Consider the following 23,290-nt stretch of genomic DNA (forward strand, 5'->3'; position numbering starts at 1 on the left):
CTATGTTTCAGAACACAGTTTTATAAACAGTGTAATCTTTATTCTTCATTAAGATTTTCTAATCACTGTAAAAATAAAAAATGGCTTCAATATCTCTAAGTTGTATTGGAATAAAAATATTTTATGTAGATGGAGAAGTCTTATATTTTTTATCTTAAGTGCTCATATATGTACATGTGTGTATTTTACATCAAACAAGATCAGTGTCCAGAGGAAGTTCAATTCTGTCCAATGAAATATTCCAGATAAATGTTCGACATTTTAGTTAACATAAAGTATAGATGAATTCCATTAATATCACTGCAAGGCTTGAGGACTCACAGGTTAACAATAAATTTTTCAGTGATAATTCATTCCATAATCACTGGAAAATAAACTGCTATTATGTGAGTTGTATAATCTGGTATGTGATAGAATGTTTAACTTAGATATAGAAATATAATAAACATGTGACTAAATACATCAGATTAAAAAGGAAATCTTAAACATCTTAAAATACATAGTTTTAAAAATCTAAGATACAATTTTTATCACTTTATTTTATAATCATACCTCACAAGCTATCTTAATATCTAGAAGTCAATGGGGTAAGTACATAGCTTAAAATATTAAATGTTAAGATCTCTTATACCTTGACTCTTAGCTTTTGAATACTTTGTCTTTTCTGCTTTCTGTTTTCGTTTTTCTTCAAGTTTTTCTCTATTAATTTGCCTTCTTAAAAGTCTCTCTTCTTTTTCTTTAGCCTAAAACCACAAAATATTCATAATTATGCTGACAGATTCTCAAGTAAGAGCAAAAACACCCTGAAAAAAAATATGCTTGCCCTTCAGATGTTCTTACAGATTAATGGGCTCTGTAAAAGTGCCTACATACCACTATAAACACATCTATGTGTGCGCATGGGTTTCAAAAGAGACAGAAGGTGACATTTTTCCCTTACTAACTTTCAGAATGCCATCAATTTCAAGGTATCATTTGGGGAAACGGTGGTTTAATAAACTGTTATTCCAATTAAAAGGCTACCTATAAAAATGTCTATGAGCATCACGTGTAGAGGTAGGTCTTTATAATTATCTGATTTTCTCAAAGAAAGATGAAATGCAGATTCCAGTGACAGGGTGGTCCTACAACAAATGTTACTTGCTGGCTATACTCTTAGGACCCAGGGTTTGGATGTGGGACTTCCTGTAGTTGTATTTTAAACCAGGGAGGATCCAGTCATTGTGTTACTCTACCATCTCTTTCCTGCCCAGAATTCAAAGCCTCAAAGTGTCAAATACTCTAAGCATGAGCATAACTCCTGATCAACTAATCTCTTAAGAGAGAGGCTACTATTAACATTTTGGTGCGCTTCCTTCAAATCATTTTTTATGGAGTAGTATTTCCTTATTCTTTGATGCACAACTTTTCATATTTTAATGTTTCTGAAATTGTAAGCCAACTTATTAAAACTGATGTATACATACAATGAGGTAGCAGTTTCTCTAAAAAGCTGTTAATAATTCAGTGGTACATCTTAGAAGTACTATCAAATGAAGGAAATATGTGGACGACTATGCTTCCCTCTTAATAATATGTTAATGGCTGATGCCATCTCTCTTTATGGCTGGATCCATACTCGGGTCAAACATTTCCATACTATGAAACACCGAGGGTGTTAGCAGTTTTTCACCAATCATGATGATATGAACAGCTCCATCACGTTTTTATCTATTCTGCCTAAATGACAAGGTTCCTGAAGGTGGAACCTATAAGTCACCGTTTCAAATGCTCACCAGTAGCCTGTGAACAGACTAGTCAAGTATGCCAACCTGATTTAATAGGTTAACATAACAAGAGCTCAAATCTGACTTACAATAGACTGCCGCCGTTGTTCCACAGTAAGTTCGTCATCAGAATCACTATAATACTTTGAGTAAAGATATGGTTTGTGAACATAAGCATGCCGCACATTTTTTGCTTTTCCTTCACTGGGATCACTGGTTTGAGTTTTTGTTTTGTTTTGCTTGTTCTTCTCTTCATCTGGAAGAAAGTCAGTAGAAAGAAGAGCATTTCTGTCAATCAGCAATTAACATCAACATCAAGTGGCAAAAGCTGTATCAAAGTAGTTTAAGGGTATTTGTAGGTCCAACAGGAGAAATATCAGTATGTGAAAATTCAGAAAATTTTAAAGGCTATCATTCATATCTTTATTTATTTAAATTTTTTTTTTTGTTTGCTTCTTTGGCCGTGCCGCATGGCACGCAGAATTTCTCAGGGCAGGGATCAAACTCATGCCCCCTGAACAGGAAGGGCAGAGTCTTAACCAATGGACCACCAGGGACATCCTCCTGATTCACATACTGTTTCTTTCTTTCAGCTTCTCACATATCAAAAAGAAAAATTAGACCTTAAGAGTTACTTATGTTTCCTGGACAAATAGTTAATCCTCATTTGTATATCAACAGACTTGGCATGAATACTTTACCAGTATCAAGTTGAACAAATTCCCTTCAAGCCACACTTTAAACTTAAGATTTTAGTGACCATTTATGGTCTTTCGTTTATGGAAGGGGCAAGAACCAATAACTGGCCCTACAGCAAGTATACAGTAAAACCCTTCTGCCCTAGGAAGGGAGAAAAGTTCCCCATGCACAGCAAGAAGCAGTGAGTGCTACTAAGTATTGCTTTGTACTCTCAAAAGAGCAGTTTTCTTACTTTGGATCCCATACACAGAAAATCTAGCCCTGTCCAGGAAAAACCTTGAACAGATCCAATACAGCATCTAGAAATAAGATTTCCGTTTGGTCAGAGAAAGTGGAATGTTCACAGGATAAGAGCATTCTTCTCCCGTCGGTGCTCAGAAACGACCTCATGAGGATAATTATGAAGAGTGAGGAGTGCTACCCTTGCATTTTGGAGGCTGCTAATTCAGTTTTTTTAATGGATACTAAGAAAATAATGAAAAATGGGAGCAACTGAAAAATATTCATACACCTACAGCATTAAAACTTTCTACTTTTTTCTTGCCTGTGACTTTCTCTACAGATATTCTAATTCAAGTATGTGTTAAGTCGCTTCAGTTGTGTCCGACTCTGTGCAACCCCATGGACTGTAGCCCACCAGGCTCCTCTGTCCATGGGATTCTCCAGGCAAGAATACTGGAGTGGGTTACTATGCCCTCCTCCAGGGGATCTTCCTGATCCAAGGATTGAACCCATGTCTCTTACGTCTCCTGCATTGGCAGGTGGGTTCAATCCAAGAGTCAGTGGCAAATTTACCAGATGCTATCTGCAGGCAATTGCAAATAACGTTCAACATTTTTGACTTTTCAAAAAATCATAAAAAATATTTAATCACATGTTAAAGAGCAATGTAAGGTATTAGTTAGAAGCCCGGACTGGGTTTGAAATGGTGCTGTGCTCACTAGCTACGTGACTCCTGGTGACAGACTATATAGCCTACTGCCTCTTCCCTTGGCTGATTTTAATGTGTCCCTTAGCTGAAAGAAACCATAACCATGAGTTTAATAGCTTTCAATGAGTCCTTCTAGTGAATTACCAAACCTGAGAGTGGTCTTGGGATCTTGAATTTGCAATTGGTCCCAGAAATGAGGGCAGTCTTGTGGACTGTCCCTCCAAACACTACCAAAACATGGCATGTTCAAACAGGATCTCATCCAAGTCTTCTAAGAATCCTAGGGAGTGGAGGTAAGAGAAGGAGAACCTAGACTTGTTGAGGTTTAGTAACTTACCAAGCTCACTCAGATAGACAGTCTTGGAGCTGGGACTCAGAAACAAATCTTCCAACTAAGAGTCCCAAGCTCCTGCCACGGCGCCACACTGCCTTTCACGACACAGCCATCTGAACTTACAAACACTGCTCAACAGGAAGCTTCCCAGAGGCTTTACTAAGTAAAATGCTTTACCATCTGATGTAATCTCTCCTTCTTCCATGCTCTCAGACATCACAGCCTCCTCCTCAGTGTCTTCTTCAAAAGATGAAAGGTCACTGGTGTGGACGGAGCTAACTGTGATGTCTGTAAGTCCATCCACATCAGAATCTATCATAGAGATATCTACAAGAAAATGAAACACAGAAAACAAATTGTCTTGTGGTAAGAACAAAAACAGCACAAGATTCCTAAATTACATTAACATTTTTCTGCTTTAACTGCTCAAAGAACTTCAACTTCAGAAATAATCTCTCACCATTAGTAACCAATATCAAATAAGGTAGAGCTATTTTCAGCAAACAGAAAGCACGGTTAGCCTATAAAATGAATAAAACTGATAATCCATGATGTGAATGATATATAAAAAGCAAATCTTATGTAAATGAATTATTCACTAGTATTTTAAAGATTAGGATATACAACAATTAACTGGCTTGGAATAATGTACGTGAATAAATTATGAGTTAAATTTATAAGGCTTAGAGTGTCTCTGTTCATTTGCATTGTCAACTGGCACATGAGAATGAAAGGAAATATACAAATGCTTAATGCTCATCTTTTAGCAAAGAGAATATGAGTTTTCAGGATTTTAAAACACAAGTAGCAAATATAGTTATAAAACTTTGAAGGCAAGTGTGATGTGCCCTCAAGGACACTGTGTTCTTTAAACTGTTGTAGACTTTTCCAAGTTTTTACCTTCTTTTGTTCCTTCACTGGTTTTAGCTTTACTATTGGTTTTTTCCGAAGGAAGTTTTGAACATTCTACTTCTTTATCCTTTGCTTGTTTTTCATCTTTTACTCTTTGTACATCTTCGCTCCTTTTTGAGTGATCAGTTTTCTTTTCAGTCTTTTCCTTCTTCTCTTTCTTTCTTTCTGCCTTTTCATTGCTGTCTGGCTTCTTTTCACCTTTATCTGCTGATTTGCTTTTTTGGTCACTGCTTTCTTGTTGAGCATCCTTATTTAGCAGAACTGAACTAGTACTTTCTCTTGCGTGATTCTTCATTTCTTCAGCTGGACAAGGGGGATCACTAAGTTCTTCAGAGCGAGGGGCAGCTTCCTGCCCTTCCCCTGCAGAGTCGGCTGTAGGTTTTTCTTTATCAGCTGTGTCCTCTGAAGTCCTCTCTTTCTCAGCACTAGTGTCAGTGCTTGCCTGAGACGGGGTTTTTTTGGACATTCTCTCACTGGTCTTGGCATTCGACGTCTCTGTTGAAGCCCTGGCAGCACTAGCTTCTTGGTTGAGAGAAGTGATGGTTTCCAAGATGGACATGGCATCACTGGCCACGTTTGCACTGGGCCCGGGGGCAGGGACACCTTGGAGGGAAAGACATGTTTTAGAATAAATTTGTGCAGAAGGTAAAGCCCTCTGCAGACTCAAGGCCGCCTGCCACTGTCAGTGTTACGTGACACACGCACATACACTTTCAGTCTTTCAGGCACTGGTGCTGAGACTCAACACACTCTAAATTCTCTACCTCTGTAACACAGACTCAGGCATTATGCAAACGTGAGAACAGTCTAGTTCCCAGAAAAAGAATATGTTCTCTAATTACTGTAATTATTGCCTCTACTGAAACACACACACACCCATCCACTACATTATTAAAGTAACTATTATTAAAAAAAAAAAAAAAAAACAACTGTTATGCCAGTTCAAGAATCTGGGTGATAATTAAAATAACTACAATTTCATGAGAGTGGCCAAAAAGAGAAATATTTTAATGAACTAAATACCCCTAACTTGGTAATCAGCGTAAGAAGAAAAGCAACGGGACTGACCAAGAATGAAAGCAAAGCACCTTGTGTGATGGTGGAGGAGTCTGGTTTCTCATCCTCGGGGGCTGTGCTGCCGCTCGTGTCCTCCTTATGACTGAGCGTGGCCAGAAACTCGTGCACAGCTTTCTCCACCTGAGGTCTGAATGTGTGGTTGATCTTCGGATCCACAACCTGAGAAATAATTCGGTCAATACCAGACTCCAACATTCCTGATCTGAAACACAGGATAATTTACAGAAAGGTGAAAAACAAAAACAAAAATTAATGTAGTATTAAACAAACTCCTTTTAAGTAAAGCTGTATCAATTACATATATGTTCTTCAACTGCCCCCTCTCCACTCTCCTTGGGTTACAAGAAAAATACACAATAGAAAATAAGTTTCACACTACAGTGGCATTTAACAAAGGATACTGCAAAAAAAAAAACTACATAAAATATGTCACATCTCCACTGTGTCACCAGTGGAGATACTAAAGCAGACAGAACAAGAGCAAAACAAAATACCTTTAGAACTAGACAGAGCACGTTATCTAAAGGCCAGGCTTGTAGGTGACGCTTCTCTTACCTCAATCCTGCCCATGGCAGACAGGGATAAATGACCATTAAAGCGGAATTCTGGGTACAAAATAAACCTATAGATTCTACAACTTTTTTTTTAAACAGAAAGATATAAGTCTGTTTTAAGTATTAGTGTGCCCATGAACACTGAAGAATGCACACAAAGTGCAATTTCCCCAAACTTACAAAAAAGAAAAAAAAAGGAAAACTTTAGAAGAACAAAAACAAAGCTTAAAACTTTTGGCCATCTTATTATCTTCTTGCTTTAAAGACTAAATGATTTATTCATTCTACAATCACGTTCTAAGTGCCTTATACACAACAGGCACCACACTAGCTACTGAGCCACTGCAAATCACACCTGGTCTCTGTTCTGCTGGGGGTGAGAGACACAAAATACAACGTGACAGCTGCTAGGACATACAATGCACTATGAGAAAAGAATATTATCATTATTAGCCATCCCTGAGATGATTTGCGAATGCTTTACAAAGGAGAAGACATTTAACCTGAGTCCTGATTTCCAGAGAAGAGAAGGGAACAAAGTGTTCAAAGAAATATCACACGTAAGAGACAGAGGAGCAAAGGGCCAACAAAGCCTGAAACACGAAGAAAACCGCAGAGGCCTCTGAACAAAATAGGAGGACATGCATTTATTTGAAGAATCGCACTTCAACCTTGTTTCTTTCTAACAGAGAACCTGAGCAGTCACAGTTCCCTGGACAGTGTTGGGACAGCAGTTTGAGGCCTCTGGCTGTCCCTGCACAGGGCTGAGGTGTCTCTCTCTACGCCCTGCAGGGCTATGTCTGAGTGCCGTGCTGTCTGGAGTGGAGGATGGATGCGATTCGCCTTTCCCGAGGCACCTCGCAGCCCTGAGATACTACAATTCCATTTATGTGGGCCATAGAGAAAAATGAGACACCACTGCACAAAGTAGGTAACCTGCTTTCTAAAGTTCTAAGACTATTAAAAAAAAAAAAAGCTAATCCTCTGAACACTGTTACATCTTGGAGGTGTCTTTAAAATGTGGCAGGTGGAAAAGAGGCGAAGACAAGTCATCTGAAAAACGTTCTAAGGTGCAAGCACAAAGGCACGAAATGAAACACACCCTTCAGGTGGCTGCCTCAGTCTCTTTCCCTGAGGCCCACACGCCGGCCTCCGTGTACTTAGGTCCTCGCTCTCTCAGAGGCCCGCTCTGATCTCAGAAACGGAGGCCCACGCTAACAAGCACACTGTTCCTCGTGGGTTCATTCCAGTGACGTGTGGGTGCAGCCGGGGCTGCCTCACCAGAGGAGGGGAGAGGTCATAGCTCCAGGTTCAAGGGCAAAGCCAAAATGCCAGCAGCTGGCACTGTCTTGGTTAAAGCTACTTTCTTGTCTTCCTTTAAACAGTGTACAGTTCAGGTCATCACTTCTGAGCTCCCTTGCATTTTAAGGTTCTGTTGTACAAATGAATGCATAAACAGAGTAAAACTTTTTTTAAACCACTGAGCTGGCAGATTGGTTACTGAACCATGCAAAATTGCAGATATTGAACTATCTTGTCTTATGAAAATGGCAACTGTAAACAGTTCAATCTGAGACAAGTGAGTATTTCTCAAAGTATATGCAAAAAAACGATCTGAAATTGTATTTACAGGTGCAAATACGTTCCTATACCATTGGTAGTTGTCGTCGTTTAGTTGTTAAATCGCGTCTGACTCTGTTGCAATCCCATGAACTGTAGACGCCATGCTCCTCTGTCCATGGGATTTCCTGGGAGGAATACTGAAGTGGGTTGCCATTTCCTTCTCAAGGGGATCTTCCTGACCCAGGGATCAAACCCACATCTCCTGCACTGGCAGGCGGATTCTTACACACTGAGCCACCAGGGAGGCCCTATACCATTAGTTAGACACAACTAAAAGTTACTCTTTCTTTAGAGTAACTTAGAAATGTTATTTAAGAGACATAAGTTTACTAATGTAATTTAAATGAAAGAACAGTTCAATTAAAAATAAGTAAAGTAGCTAGAAGAAAATGTCCAGATTTCCCAGTAAGAGCAATGCCTAAACTACCCAAGAGATGACAATTGGCCCGCTCTAGTCCACAGAGGAGGGTCCTCGTCACCCACAGGCAGACTGCTCTAGTGTTAACTGCCGACAGTCACAAGCACCCCCTACTGCAGCGTCCAGCAATCCCTCACCAAACAAGGTTCTGTGAAAACGTCATATGTTGGTACAACAATTTTAAGTGCTTGATTTTACATGGGCAAGACTGAGTTTAGCTCTCTTTAAAGAACAGAACAAATGACCGCTTCCCGGCTGTAAAGGTTTTGCGTGCCAAGAAGTCAATTTCAAGAAATGTGCCTTCCATTTAGTCTCTTAACATATGAAGAAAAAGACAAAAAGAATCTAAGACCCTCCCCTTTCCAAACACGCTTTTAAAACAATGTTATTCTTTGTGAAAAAGGAGGCAGCTATGCACACTGTTGTGGGCTGGTGCTCTGTAACTGTGGGTAATGTCTGTAAGTCTCCTGCCCCCACCCCCCAACCCGGCCTACCCTTGGCCCCCGACCGACCCCTAGCCTCCAACTTGACCCCTAGCGCTCTACCCCCTATTTTGGTTACTGTTCTCCTGAAGGTCTGGAAATGAGGAAGCCCCTAGGCCTGCTGCCCAACAGGAAAGGCCTTGACTTCTCCCCAGAAGCTATCAGATGCAGCCCTCTAATGGCATCTTGTGATCTCACCTGGACTCTTTCACAGGTTCCTGAATATCTTTTAAAATGTAGACAACAAACCTACTGTCAAATTTCCCTCTTCCCTTCTCTTATTTTCTAGGACACGCAGTCTGAGCCCCAGGTTCCTGGTTTCTAGGATTACCTGCAGCTAAATGGGTCTTTGAATCAGAGTGTAAAGTTTTATTTGTGGGGCTTCCTGTGGGTGAACTATCAAGGGAGCAATACACTAGGTAGGTTTGCAAGGTTCCTGAGGGACAAGAGGGAATTGAGGGGCAACAGCTATAAATTATGCTTCCTGGTGGCTCAGGCGGTAAAGATCCGCCTGGAATGCAGAAGATCTGGGTTCGATCCCTGGGTTGGGAAGATCCCCTGGAGGAGGGCATGGCAACCCACTCCAGCATTCTTGCCTAGAGAATCCCCATGGACAGAGGAGCCTGGCAGGCTACAGTCCATGAGGTCTCGAAGAGTCAGACACGACTGAGGGACTAAGCACCCAGCACACAGCTATAAATCAGATTTGTTTACCTGTTTAAAAAGCCACATTTCGTCCCAGTAGATGAACTTGGACATAAATATTTGTCAAGGCAGGAAGAATAAAGCATTTTTAAAATAAAGTGGTCAGCTTTTCTAGGGTGTGAGGCAGGGAGAGAGGGTTCAAGTCTTCTAATCTTGGTGAATACTTATATTCATGAACAATATTGTAAATCTGCTCTTTGGGGGAACAAATATGATCTTTTTAGGGCCATCTAAACATTCCGGCTTTTCTCACTCTCTTCGTGTTTGCCAAGAAAAGGACCCTGACAGGCCCAAATGCACCACCACTCCCTTTCTGGTTATATTGTCACTAAAACCCACAAGCAAAATCACAGTTAAATTAAAAACAAAACCAAAACAAACACAAACCAGGAGAGCCCCTGGTGGCCCAGGGGTTAGGACGCAGCACTTTCACGGCCAGGGCCAGGCTTAAGTGCTGACCAGGGAGCTAAGACCTGACAGCCTGCTAGGGCCAGGCTTAACTGCTGACCGGGGAGCTAAGATCCGACAGACTGCTAGGGCCAGGCTTAACTGCTGACCGGGGAGCTAAGACCTGACAGCACACTCAGCCAGGAAAAAGAAAAGGAAAAAAGCAAGCAGTTGTACCAGAACATAGAAGACATGGTCTCAAATCAGGAGAAAATGCTTCCATTTCAGTCATCTTTAATGTCTTTATTTGTAAACCAGGAATAATAAAGCCTACTCTCTCAGGGCCAAAAAGTAACTGTAAACGTAACCGTATGTGACACACTAACCAATCTGGCATTTGCCATCTATTCACGGCAGATCTAGAGGGCTTTTTTTTTGAAGTCACATAGTCATTCCTTTCACTCCAGTGTTCTTGCCTGGAGAATCCCAGGAACAGAGGAGCCTAGTGGGCTAGTGTCTATGGGGTCGCACAGAGTCGGACACGACTGAAGTGACTTAGCAGCAGCAGCAGTCATTCCTTCAATATTTCCAAAGGTCTATGGGAACAATCAGACTGTCAAATTTATGAGGGAAATGTGAGGCGATTTAGAGTCTACTCTAAAATTACACTGTATCATTGTATGAAGTAGCCACACCAGACCTGACAAAATCATCACAAGGTGAACAAACTTCTGCAAATGTCTCTGCTTTCAGGCAAGGCACACTGGGACAGTCTCAAACCTTCCTAGGAACGCTGCAATTCTGACTTACTTGAGCACTTGCTGTCGAATATTGTTTCTAAGCTGGTTCTTGTTGAGGTGGGGACTCCATGTATGAGTTGCTAAGTGGTTTGCAACAAAGTTGTCAACACGCTGTCTCAGATTCTGATAGGCAGGCTAGAGAGAAAGAAAGAGATATCAATGTTAAAAACCTCACTGCTACACAATATCAACCCTAATATCCATAGTCTCAGGAATCCTTGTATCTTTAGCAGTGTTAACATTTCTTAGGGCATCAATATGGCAACAAAGTTTCATAGTTTGACAACCCTGTATTATCCTCCTGCTTCAGGATAAAACAAGACTCATTCAAATACCATTTATCTAAAACAAAATGTTTATAGATGAATACAAAGACAGATATACCTAATTATAGACAAGGGACTAGAACATAAGAAGTGTTACTTTTAGATGATTTGAAGGGAAGAAATGGAGAAGAGCAGACAGGAAATGAGCCTTCATTGAGAATGCTGCTGCTAAGTCATGTCAGTCATGTCCGACTCTGTGCGACCCCATAGACGGCAGCCCACCAGGCTCTGCCGTCCCTGGGATTCTCCAGGTAAGAACACTGGAGTGGGTTGCCATTTCCTTGTCCAATGCATGAAAGTGAAAAGTGAAAGTGAAGTCGCTCAGTCCTGTCTGACTCTTAGTGACCCCATGGACTGCAGCCTACCAGGCTCCTCCGTCCATGGGATTTTCCAGGCAAGAGTACTGGAGTGGGGTGCCATTGTCTTCTCCATTAGCACTCTACTTGCCCATAAAACAACCTTCAATTTGAACTATAAAAGTTAAATCCCTTGGTTTCTAAGTTCTCGTTTAGGTAAAAAAGCCTAGTGACTACGATAATATTTTGGGCTCCATTACTCTTCCGGGAAGAGCTATGTCCTTTTCCCAGTGCTCCTGGCCAAAAGCCTTCACATCATCATGACTCCTTCTCTTCCACCCCTCACCTGAACCCGCAGGAAATCCCGCCGGCTTTAGCCTCAGAATGCAGCCAGAACCTGAGCACCTCCCATGCCCTCCACTGCTACCACTCCTGTCCGGAGCATTCTCCTCTCCTGCCTAGATCACAGTTGCCGACTGGCCTGCATCTAGTCTCCCCCTGCTGCCTGAAGTCTGTTTTCCACGGTGCAGAGAGCGCCGATCTTCTAAAGTTAAGGGGACCATGTCGTTCACTGTCCAAACCACATCACGATGAAGTAAGGGGGGACTGTGAATGACTCCACGAGGTCAAGCCGTCTGAGGTGGAAGCAGATCGCATCCCTCTTCTGCTCTAACACCTGCCAGGGGCGTCTCAGCTCCAGTGAGCGCCAAACTCACCAGGGCTCCGGCAGCTCTGTAAAGGGAGGGTGGCGGGGGGCTCCTACCTCAGCTCCTAGCCCTTTCTCCCTCAGCAGGTTCTGCCTTAGGCCTCCTGCACTTGCTGTGCTCCCCAGTTGGCATGCTCAGCCCCCCACAGCTGGAGAGCTCCTTCAGCGATGGCTCAAATGTCATCTCATTCAATCTTCCCTGAATAACTTACGCAAAACACACCACCAACCCTTTCCACCTTCATCCTGCTTTCTCTCTCCCACAGAACCTCTCACGAGTGAGATTTACTTTCTCTGATGGGCTTCGAGCTTCACATCAGCAGGGACTTTCTGTTCACTGCTGTGTCCCTGGTACCTAAAACAATGCCTGGTGTGTAAGTATTTGTTGGGTGAATAAACTTACATTATTTCTGTCTCTGATTTTTCTTTTAAATCTGAAAAGAGACAATAATTATGGCAACGAGGAGCCATTTCCAGCCGAGGAAGTATCCAAAAATTGGCCTTTACGGCCTGGAGTGAAAGGGGCCACAGTCACTTGGTCAGGGAGCACCTGCCGAGTCCCTAGAGGTGAGCCTGCCTTGATTTTTCCTCCTCACGTGCTACTCGGTGCACAGGGGTCGGAATGGCTTTGAAGCCTGGCTCCCGGATCTGGAGACCACAGCAGAGGAGCCCCAGCATTAGCCGGATCTTGGGCTGCATGTTCATGTGAACCTGTGTACCTGTCCTAGTTATCATCAGATTGTCAAACCAATGGTGCTTCCTTCTTTCGCCCCAAGAAATCTTTTAGGAGTCTACTTTGAGAGGCTCTGGCAGGAACATTACAGGCACAACAACAATATTCGGAGGGAATGTGGATGCAGAAAAAGTTGAGCCTTAAATAGTATAGCTCCCCACCCCCAACTGCTGGTGTATTTGAATTTTCATCTGCATACACAAATGATGACACATGGATTTGTAGGTTTCTAAGGACAGCAAAGTGAAATCTCTACTTGCCAAAAAAAAAAAAAAAAAAAAACAGAACAGCTTTACTTTTTGATAGTTGGGTAACATTTACTTCCCCATGTCCTGTGGAAAAAAAAAAGTATGGAAGGAAGGGAGAGAGGGAGGAAGAAAGTCAACTGGCATCATTGTCAAACAGGCTTGTGCATATTCCCTAAAATGAAGTGAGCAAACTACATACTACCTACATAAATAAATATCCCCAAGAAAACTGAATTTCATGTGGTTCAGAAACTCCAACACCCCAAAAGGCACCTTCTATTTCTGGTCTACAAGGTGGGCCAGAGTTCTTAAAAGGGAAGATGTCCCCAGACTGTCAGAAAGGTTTCCCCAGAGGAGACAAGGGAATGGTGTGTGCTTCACCTCAAAGCCCTTTCCTCAAAGAAACAAGCTTCTTTAGAAGAGCTGAACATGCTATGGAAAACCCTGACCCCACTGAAACTCTGAACCAATGAACCAAACCAGATCTCAGTTAAAAAAAAAGTTTTCCCCCAACAGTTTCCAACCAAAGCTTCCTGCTTCACTTGCTTCTAGACCTACTAGGTTTCCATCCATCTACTAAATGCACCTTCCCGTTTTCTCTACTCAGCCTTTGCAGAACCACCCAAGTTGACCCGCTCCTGCCAACCCCTCTTCACTTTGGCACTTGGTACATACTCCCTTTTCCTTCCCAGCCCCGCTCTTTTTGTACAGGGAACCTTTCCCCATAAACCCCGTACTCTCCCAACTCATTCTTCTGTCCTGTCCTTCTTCCACTTCAGTACCTGCCGTCACCTCGCCTCCGTCTTTTCCTCAGTTTCCTCCACCTCTCCCCTCTCACCCCTCCTCCCTTCTCACTATAGAGACAGGACTTGGCCTGAGCGATTAAATCAGAGTCCCTGGGGGGAAACAAAGCCCCATCTCCGTACCTCACCTTTCCATCGACCAGCTCTGCGCCCCTCACCAAGTCCAGCATTGCAACACTGCAAACAATTCGATTCATCACCACTTAGTCCTTTCTCCGAAGGACAAAGACCTGACCCTTACCAGCAATCTTCAAGAGAGACGGCAAAAATAACTTGGGACACGAAGTAAACCGGGGGGCGGAGGTGGGGGGCGGTGAGTGGAAATCACAGGTGAAAGCGCCGTTAGCCTTAGTACAGACGAGTCTCCAAAAGAACAGTAACTTGGTGTGGCTCACCCCTATATTCCCAGCACCTAAGCAGTGCCTGGAACGTAGGAGATGCTTGGCTAGTCTGTTAAGCCAACGAAAGGCTGAGCGAATGAATGAACACAGCGAGCCACGAACAGCGCCGGGCACGGAGCGGCCCCTCAGAGAGGAAGCGGCTGCGCAGGGAACTCCGGGGTGGGGAGGCGGAGCGCTCCAGAGCGGCCCCGGGGCTGGGGACGCCGAGGCAGCCGCCGGCCCACCGACCGATGGCGGGCCACCGATGGCCTGCCCGGCAAGGCGGCGGCCCGCGGGGTCGTCCCCGGTCCCCGCCCGCCCGCAGCTCCCCCGCGCGCCCCGCACCTTGGTGTCCACGTCGGCCAAGCAGTCCCTGCGGAACTGGTCGAAGAGCCCCTGGCTCTTGAGATGGTTCACGATCATGGCCACGAGCTGCGGGTCCCCGGCGCCGGCGCCCGCTCCCCCGGCCCCGCCCGCGCCTGGGCCAGTCCCTGGGCCAGGCGGCGGCGGCGGCGGCTGCGGCTGCGGCGGGGGAGGCGGCGGCGCGGGAGGAGGTGGCTGTGGCTGCGGGTTGGTGGCCATGGCGGCCTGGGCCCAGAGAGGAGCGCGGTGAGCCCCGGGCGGGCGGCGCTCCTAGGAGGCGGCGCTGCACGGGTCCCGCCGCCTGAGGGAAGCCAACGGGATGTTGTTACGGAACCAACGGATCCAGAGCGACCCCGGAAGTGAAAGGGAACTCCGGTGGGGGAGGAAGGAGGAAGGAGGGTCGGGGGAAGCGGTGACAATGGCAACAGAGGTGCGTCTACGGCGGCCGCGAGGGGCCAGTTCCGGTCTTCGCGGGGCGCGGGCACCCTCGCCAGGCTGGGCTGCGTGGGAGGCGGCGGCCTGAAGCCCGGCTTCTCCGGCAGCGAGCAGCGGGCGGCCGCCTGGGGCCTAGGTCTGGAGTCCTGGGCGGTCGGGCGTTCGACTGGCGCAACGCCCCGGGGCCCGAGGGCCGATTGGGCACCGGCACGCGGGGCCGGGCCGGCCAGGGGCGGGGAGCGAAACCTAGGACGGGTTCCAATCGCGGTGGCTTTCAGGCCTGACGCTCTTGTTCCTGTTTTCCAGAGCGGTTGAGATCCGTAGACATTCCCGTGCAAACGCGTGGGTAGAACTGCTTACTCTTAACTCTCCCAGACCTCCTCGTTCTCAGCCTGTGACCTCCCAGCTGCCCGCCCCATCCCCTTTTTCCCTGGAGCATCCTCCGTTGGATCTGTGGCCAAGAAACCGATCCCTCCAGCGCCTCCCTGCTACGCGGGAAGACAGACCCCTTCCCCCCCGGGTGTTACTTTTGATTAGTTTGATCATTTGGTAATACTTATAAAGCACGCTCGCTAGGTGCCAGGCGTGGCATTTACTTTAGATGCATGAATTCACCCAGTCTTCGGAACAGCGGTAAACTAGCTCTCAGTTCTGTTCAGTCGCTCAGTCGTGTCCGACTCTTTGTGACCCCATGGACCGCAGCACGCCAGGCCTCCCTGTCCATCATCAACTCCCGGAATTTACTGAAACTCATGTCCGTCAAGTCGGTGATGCCATCCAACCATCTCATCCACTGTCGTCCGCTTCTCCCGCCTTCAATCTTTCCCAGCACCAGGGTCTTTTCAAATGAGTCACTTTTTCTCATTAAAGTGAAAGTGAAGTTGCTCCGTCGTGCCGACTCTTTGCGACCCCATGGACTGTAGCCTACCACGCTCCTCCGTCCACGGGATTTTCCAGGCAAGAGTACTGGAGTGGGTTGCCATTTCCTCCTCATCAAGTGGCCAAAGTATTGGAGTTGCAGCTTCACCATCAGTCCTTCCAATGAACACCCAGGACTGATCTTTAGGATGGACTGGTTGTATCTCCTTGCAGTCCAAGGGACTCTCAAGAGTCTTCTCCAACACCCCGGTTCAAAAGCATCAATTCTTCAGCACTCAGCTTTCTTTATAGTCCAATTCTCATATCTATACATGACTACTGGAAAAACCATAGCCTTGACGGACCTTTGTTGACAAAGTAATGTCTCTGCTTTTTAGTATGCTGTCTATGTTGGTCATTACTTTCCTTCCAAGGAGTAAGTGTCTTATACTTTCATGGCTGTAGGCACCATCTGCAGTGATTTTGGAGCCCCCCAAAATAAACTAGCTCTAAACTAGCACGAAACTGCTATCACTCATTTGCACATCAGGAAACTGAGATCCGAGAAAGATTAATAGTCCAAGGTTACATAGCAAACCAACTGATTCTGGACTGAGTCTTTTAATCTTTAAAATAATTATTAGTATGTGATGGAGTGCAGAAGGAGAAAAGGACGACAGAGGATGTGATGGTTGGATGGCATCACCGACTCAGTGGATGAGACACATGGGTTTGGGTGAACTCCGGGAGTTGGTGATGGACAGGGAGGCCTGGTGTGCTGCGGTTCATGGGGTCGCAAAGAGTCGGACATGACTGAGCGACTGAACTGAAAGCAAAGTGAATATTGTACATGTTTATAATTAGTTGATAAAATGTTAAAGTTATGGGAAAGTACATCTTTTGGTGAAATGGATATTGTTGCTTTTTAAAACCCATAAGTCTATGGATGAATATGTCTTACTGCTAGAATGGGAAGGACTGAGCAACAGTTTTCTTCATATTTCTAGTTTCTGTAGCTGTGTGACCTGAGAAATTGAGTTCATATAAACATGTACTGTACCTGGAAACAAAGTTTTATTATAGTGGTATCACTCAGTTCTTGATCTCAACAAATTAAATTTGATGATCTTTGCGAGCTTTTTCAGTTAGGCCCTATTTCAATTTTGCTGAAAGTCAAGACTTGAAAACCACCCAACTTGCCAAAGGGTTACCTAGTCCTTATTTTGTCCATTTTTTCAGTTTCTGGAAAATATACCAGATAGGCTTTATCAATACATCAAATGACAAGCAGTTTAAAAAGCAGCAAGCAGTTAAAAAAAACAAAAAACAAAAAGTGACATGAAGTGACTATGAATTAGACATTTTTAAGAAATGAGATGTATGTGCCTTGTTTAACCTGATAATAGTCAAACTGGGAAATATCTAAACATGGCTCATTTGCATAAGTAGTTCTGGATAAAATGCTTTTTTTTTTGGTTACAGGTGGTTCAGTTTTGTTTTTGTCAGAACTTTGCAGCTAATAAAACAGTTCATTAAAGTTGAAACTGTCAAATATAGGAAATATTTGTTATTATAACCTAGTAACTGTTTTCATCATCAGACTAGCCAAATCAGCCCCATTGGATTTACTTTCTGTCAGAAACAGTTTGACTTCATTGTTTCAATTCAAATAAAATGTTCATTTTGAGGAGTATAATGAAGACTTGTTGTTTAATGGCTAAGTCTGTCTGACTCTTGTAACCCCATGTACTGTAGCCAGCCAGTCTCCTGTGTCCATGGGATTCTCCAGGCAAGAATACTGAAGTGGGTTGCCATTCTCTTTTCCAGGAGATCTTCCTGACCCAGGGATCAAATCCATATCTCCTGCTTAGCAGGCAGATTCTTTACCCCTGAGCTACCAGGGAAGCCCATACAGAGTATGCTGCTGCTGCTGCTAAGTTGCTTCAGTCGTGTCCGACTCTGTGCGACCCCAGATACGGCAGCCCACCAGGCTCCCCCATCCCTGGGATTCTCCAGCCAAGAACACTGGAGTGGGTTGCCATTTCCTTGTCCAGTACATGAAAGTAAAAAGTGAAAGTGAAGTCGCTCAGTCATGTCCAACTCTTAGCGACCCCATGGACTGCAGCCCACCAGGCTCCTCTGTCCATGGAATTTTCCAGGCAAGAGTACTGGAGTGGGTTGCCATTGCCTTCTCCGCATACAGAGTATAGAAAATGCTAAATATTCTATAATATAATAAAGTGAGAATTAACTATAGTTTAAATAGATAATTCACATTTGGTCTTATAAAATGTATGTTAGCTATCTTATTGAGTAACTCACACTTAATCTAAAAGAAATAAGAATATTTGTATTGCACTGGGTACACACATACTGGATACAGCGTAACTTTGAACAATTTTTTAGCCTTGGAAAACATTCTAGTTACATTGGAAAGAATCAGGGTCACTGACTGTACTGTCTTAGCTGTTCCAGCCTGCTTTTCTTTCCACTTGAAGATAGGTCCTAGGGATGAGTACTGTGAATACATGAAGTGGAAGTGGAGTGACATGTAAATCTTAAAAAAAAAAAAGATTTTAAAAATCTTAAAAAGATCTTAAAATCTTTAAAAAAAAAAAAAAAGATCATTTCTTACCAATGGCCTTGTTGTTTTGTTCTCTACTATTACAATTTCTTTAGAAACAGTAATATAATTTTTGATAATAGTGGGGGGTGTATGACCTCTTGGTGAGGTCTTCAGAATAATTTGCAATTGCTCTCCTACCCCACTGTATGTATGTCTGAATTCAGAGCATCTCAACTAGAATCAAATCCCTGAGTATGACTGAGCTTTCGTTTGGTTTCCCATGTCTGATGCTCAGGTGACAGTTAAACAGATTTTGCAAACACTTTGGGAAAGAGAGGAACCATGGTGGGTTATTGGGCAGTCCTTTGTATCCTTGGGCACCAGATGGCTGCCTACTATCCAAGAGAGAGTGGTTTCTTCTCTTTTTTACAGTTTAGCCGGCCCCGCTACATACCCCTACCCAATCCCCCAAACCCTGTTTCTAGGGGCTAATCCTGTGAAAGTCAGACATTGCTTACAGTGGTGATCTCCTAACCCCATGGAGTCTACCTACTTATTCGGCAGACTGGCTTGTTCCCTTGCCCTCACATCCCCAGGCCCCACTCCCAGCTAGGCCCCAGGTCTTGCCTTCTTCCATGATCAAAAGGCCAGTGAATATCATTTCCTAAATGACTTTCCATCAGCTCAAAGTTCAGTTGAAATCTTGAAAGCTTGAGAACTTTCACCTGATCTGGGATGAGCCTCCCAGTGCCGTGGGACAAACAAACTCTCAAATATTGGTCAAATTTCGGGCCATGGAGAGGGGCTGTGAAACGGACTATTTCCTGCCATATCAGTAAACAAGGGTGTCACAGTTGTCAGTGAGTGCAGCCCTAAGGGAATTCAGGAAAGAGAAGAATACCTGCTATGTAACAGTCACCACACTGTAGCCACTCCCTATGGTGAGCCCTGAGGTAAGGAAACTCAGGATGTGAAGACAGGATACTGGTCCCAGACAGGTGAGGTACACATGAAAGGAATGATTTCAGTGAGCCCAGACTCTTGCCTCTACACATACACAGAAAAGCACTAAATTCCTTAACTTGAAATACCTGGTTTTCCTTAATTAGAATATTTTGATGTTCAGACTACCTACCCCTGATTGCAAACTTTCACATAAGCTATCTGCTCCCCCTACCTCCTCAGAACAGTTCCCTCAGGGTCACTTAAGATGCTATCTCCCAGGCCTGAAGCCCTAAAAATTCCCACCAAATAAGACGTAACCCTCAACTTCTAGGTCATGACTAGTTTTTAAGGCAACACCTTTTTCAATGATAACAAAACACATTTTAAGGTGGGATTCAAAACACTCCCATTGATGGTTTTTGTAAAAGGAAGCAGAGAGGATGATATGTATCATTAATATTTGTCTTTCCAGAGTGAACCCTGTGGTCACAGCTAATCTTTTATTTCTGTTGCAGTATATAATACTCAGTGAAGGTGGAGTAACATTAATAGTTGGGAAGAGCATTATCAAGTGTTAATTTGATGGAGAATTCTTTTTTTTTTTTTCTTCTGAAAGAACTTGAATTGTCATGACTTGTGAAACAGGAGGGAAGGAGGCAGGGCACACTCTTTAATAGAATGATATAGCCATAGGACTTGAAAAATCTTGGTTAGAGGGAATTCTCTTGTCCAGCAGTTAAGAATCCCTACTGCAATGAAGGGGGCACATTGATCCCTGGTCAGGCAACTAAGATCCCACATACTGGGGAACAACTGGGTGCCTATGCCACAGCTGGAGAGTCCATGTACCTGCAGTGAAAGATTGGGCATGATGCAATGAGGATCCTGTGTGCTGCAAGTAAGACTTGATTAAGCAAAAAAAAAAAAAAAAAATTGGTTAGAACCAATCAGATCCAGGATGGTGGACTATTCACCTTCCAGTGGGCCATGAGCCAAATCAAATGCCCCTTGTAATACACTGACATAAGCTAAGTGACACATCCACCAGGGCCAGGACAGTTCTGAGACTAACAGCAAAATGCCCCAAAGTGGGTGGTGGCCCAATCTTTGCCTATTCCTCCAAATAATTGGAATAACCCACTCATTAGCCTATGAAATCACCTAGCCTGTAAAAACTAACCACACCATATTTTGAGGCTGCTCTTACCTTTTGAGATGGCCCAAACTTTGTTTGTGGATTTGTGTGTGTGTGTGTTTGGGTGTGTATCTGTGTTCAGTCATTTCTGACTCTTTGCGACCCCGTGGACAGTAGCCCTCCAGGCTCCTTTTTCCATGAAATTTTCCAGGCAAGAATACTGGAGTGGGTTGCCATTTTCTCCTCCAGGGGATCTTCCTGACCTAGGGATTGAACTCGTGTCTCTTGTGTCCCCTGCATCTGACAGGTGGACTCTTTACCACTCACACCACCTGGGAAGTCTGTGGAGTGTGTGTCTCTCTAAATAAATCCACGTCTTACCTATCACTTTGTCTCTGACTGAATCCTCTGCAACAAGACACCAGGAACCTCAAATTCACCAGAAACACTTGGAAGTGAGAGTGGCACAGGTGGATGGCAAGGTGGAGAGGAGGAAGGACAGTTTGGGGGCATCATTCAGCAGAGGTTGGAAAGCCCCTCATTCCCTGCCAGGCTAGGAGTGGCCAGGAGTACCTGGATGAGCTGCAGGATTAAGAGGGCAACTGAGTTCTAGCAGGTGGGAGGACAGGAGATGGGTTTGGGACAGCAAGATAGCAATAATGACAACAAAGAATGAGGATTGGATTACAGAAGCCTCTGGGACTTTGGAGCAGGAAACCCAGAGGAGCAGAAAATTCACGATTTGGGGGTAGAGTGTGAGTGATTTGGGGGAAGAGGGGGAGAGAAGTTTTCTGGTGAAATGGGACATACTGATCACCTTAGTTATTCATACTCGGTGTGGGAGAGTCCTGTATGAATCATCAGGACGGTTAGCAGTGGCTCTCAAACTTTCAGTTCAGTTGCTCAGTCATGTCCAACTCTTTGCGACAGCATGCCAGGCTTCCCTGTCCATCACCAACTCCCAGAGCTTACTCAAACTCATGTCCATCAAGTCAAGATGCCATCCAACCATCTCATCCTCTGTCGTCCCCTTCTTCTCCTGCCTTCAATCTTTCCCATCATCAGGCTCTTTTCAAATGAGTCAGTTCTTCACATCAGGTGGCCGAAGTATTGAAGTTTCAGCCTTAGCATCAGTCCTTCCAATGAACATTCAAGACTGATTTCCTTTAGGATTGACTGGTTTGATCTCCTTGCAGTCCAACGGACTCTCAAGAATTTTCTCCAACACCACAGTTCAAACTTTAGTGAGCATTAATGTCTCTCTGGGAGGACTTTTAAAACTGCTGCCCCGACCCTCAGAACCTCACTTTTGATAGGTGTAGGCCAGGGCCTGTTGTTCAGTTGCTAAGTCATGTCCGCATGGACTGCAGCACACCAGGCTTCCCTGTACTTCACTCTCTTGGAGTTTGCTCAAATACATGTCCGATGAGTTGGTGATGCCATCCAACCATCTTACCCTCTGCTGCCCCTTCTTTTTTGCCATCAATCTTTGCCAGCATCAGGGTCTTTTCCAATGAGTCGGCTCCTCGCATCAGGAGGTCAAAGTATTGGAGCTTCAGCTTCAGCAACAGTGCTTGCAGTGAATATTCAGTGTTGATTTCCTTAAAGATTGACTGGTTTGATCTCTTCAATAGTTAACAAATGCCCATGGATCACCATTTGAAAAACAAGGAACTAGACTATGTCCCACAGGCCTTTATCTGTTTTACCTGTTTTTAGAAATAAAGTTTTATTTAAACCCCATTCAGTTTGCTCCCCCCCACCCCCCACCCCCCGACTCCCCCACCCCCCACCCCCTCACTCCTCCCCCCACCCCCCACCCCGGCCCATGGTCTGTGTCTGCTTTTGCTGCAAGGCCAGGGCTGAGACAACAACTGCATGGCTTGCAGCACTGAGAAGATTTACCATCTGGCTTTTTATAGAAAAGGTTTGCCAACTCCTGGAATAAAAGGAGGCAGCAAAGGTGTGATTGTGACCCTTCAGAGTTGGGAAGCCTGTATTCAAGAACTTCTGCCTGTCACTAGATAACAAGTTGCTTCTCTGAACAATGGAGATAATGCCTAGTTCACAGGGCTGTTGTACGGCCAAGCCAACTCACACAAATACAAGGACATATATCATTTTGTCACAGGACAGTTCGTCATATGCTGCCCAGATGAAACGGATTATTGAGAATGAGTGGAGAGACTTCCCTGGTGGGCCAGTGGCTAAAACTCTGTGCTCCCAATGCAGGGGGCCTGGGTTCAGTCTTTGGCCAGGGGACTAGACCCCATGTGCTGCAACTAAGATCCAGCACAGCCAATCAGATACTAAATAAATAAATAAATAAAAAGAGCAGGTGGAATTTGGACAAAGAGAGGGGAAATTCTGCATACTGAGGAAGGAGCACGTTAAAGAAAAGTGTCCAAGTTTGCCTTTATTATATGGTACTGGGTGCACATGGAGAAGGCAATGGCACCCCACTCCAGTACTCGTGCCTGGAAAATCCCATGGACAGAGGAGCCTGGTGGGCTGCAGACCATGGGGTCGCTGAGGGTCGGACAGGACTGAGCGACTTCACTTTCACTTTTCCCTTTCATGCATTGGAGAAGGAAATGGCAACCCACTCCAGTGTTCTTGCCTGGAGAATCCCAGGGTAGCCTGGTGGGCCACCGTCTATGGGGTCGCACAGAGTCAGACACGACTGAAGCGACTTAGCAGCAGCAGCAGGGTGCACAAGATGTGCTCACTAAATGCTCATTGAGTTAGTATCATATATTTATTTCATTTTTGTCAGAAATGTTCTGTGACGTAGCCCAGTCAGTCAGT

The 23,290-nt window shown here is 44.5% G+C and overlaps 1 protein-coding gene and 1 long non-coding RNA gene across 3 annotated transcripts in view; one reads left to right on the forward strand and one right to left on the reverse strand.

Annotated features, from left to right (window-relative positions):
- Window positions 1-14,898, reverse strand: part of BOD1L1 (biorientation of chromosomes in cell division 1 like 1) — a 53,402-nt gene extending 38,504 nt beyond the window's left edge. The window contains exons 1-7 of one of the 2 annotated variants that reach the window (NM_001192190.3): window positions 14,526-14,898; window positions 10,699-10,823; window positions 5,731-5,921; window positions 4,631-5,245; window positions 3,908-4,057; window positions 1,856-2,022; window positions 632-743 (exon numbers count right to left, since the gene is read on the reverse strand). In NM_001192190.3, coding sequence (NP_001179119.2) covers window positions 632-743; window positions 1,856-2,022; window positions 3,908-4,057; window positions 4,631-5,245; window positions 5,731-5,921; window positions 10,699-10,823; window positions 14,526-14,762 — 1,597 coding nt within the window. In that variant the 5' untranslated portion in view covers window positions 14,763-14,898. The remainder of the gene's footprint in view (window positions 1-631; window positions 744-1,855; window positions 2,023-3,907; window positions 4,058-4,630; window positions 5,246-5,730; window positions 5,922-10,698; window positions 10,824-14,525) is intronic. The other variant, XM_015471774.3, reaches the window with a different exon arrangement.
- On the forward strand, window positions 14,874-17,532 carry LOC132345548 (uncharacterized). Its single transcript, XR_009494957.1, has 2 exons — window positions 14,874-14,973; window positions 15,285-17,532. It is a non-coding gene; the product is annotated as an uncharacterized lncRNA (long non-coding RNA).
- Window positions 17,533-23,290: the final 5,758 nt, after the last annotated feature.

The sequence above is a fragment of the Bos taurus genome, chromosome 6, assembly GCF_002263795.3.
Source record: "Bos taurus isolate L1 Dominette 01449 registration number 42190680 breed Hereford chromosome 6, ARS-UCD2.0, whole genome shotgun sequence".
NCBI classification, from domain to species: domain Eukaryota; kingdom Metazoa; phylum Chordata; class Mammalia; order Artiodactyla; family Bovidae; genus Bos; species Bos taurus.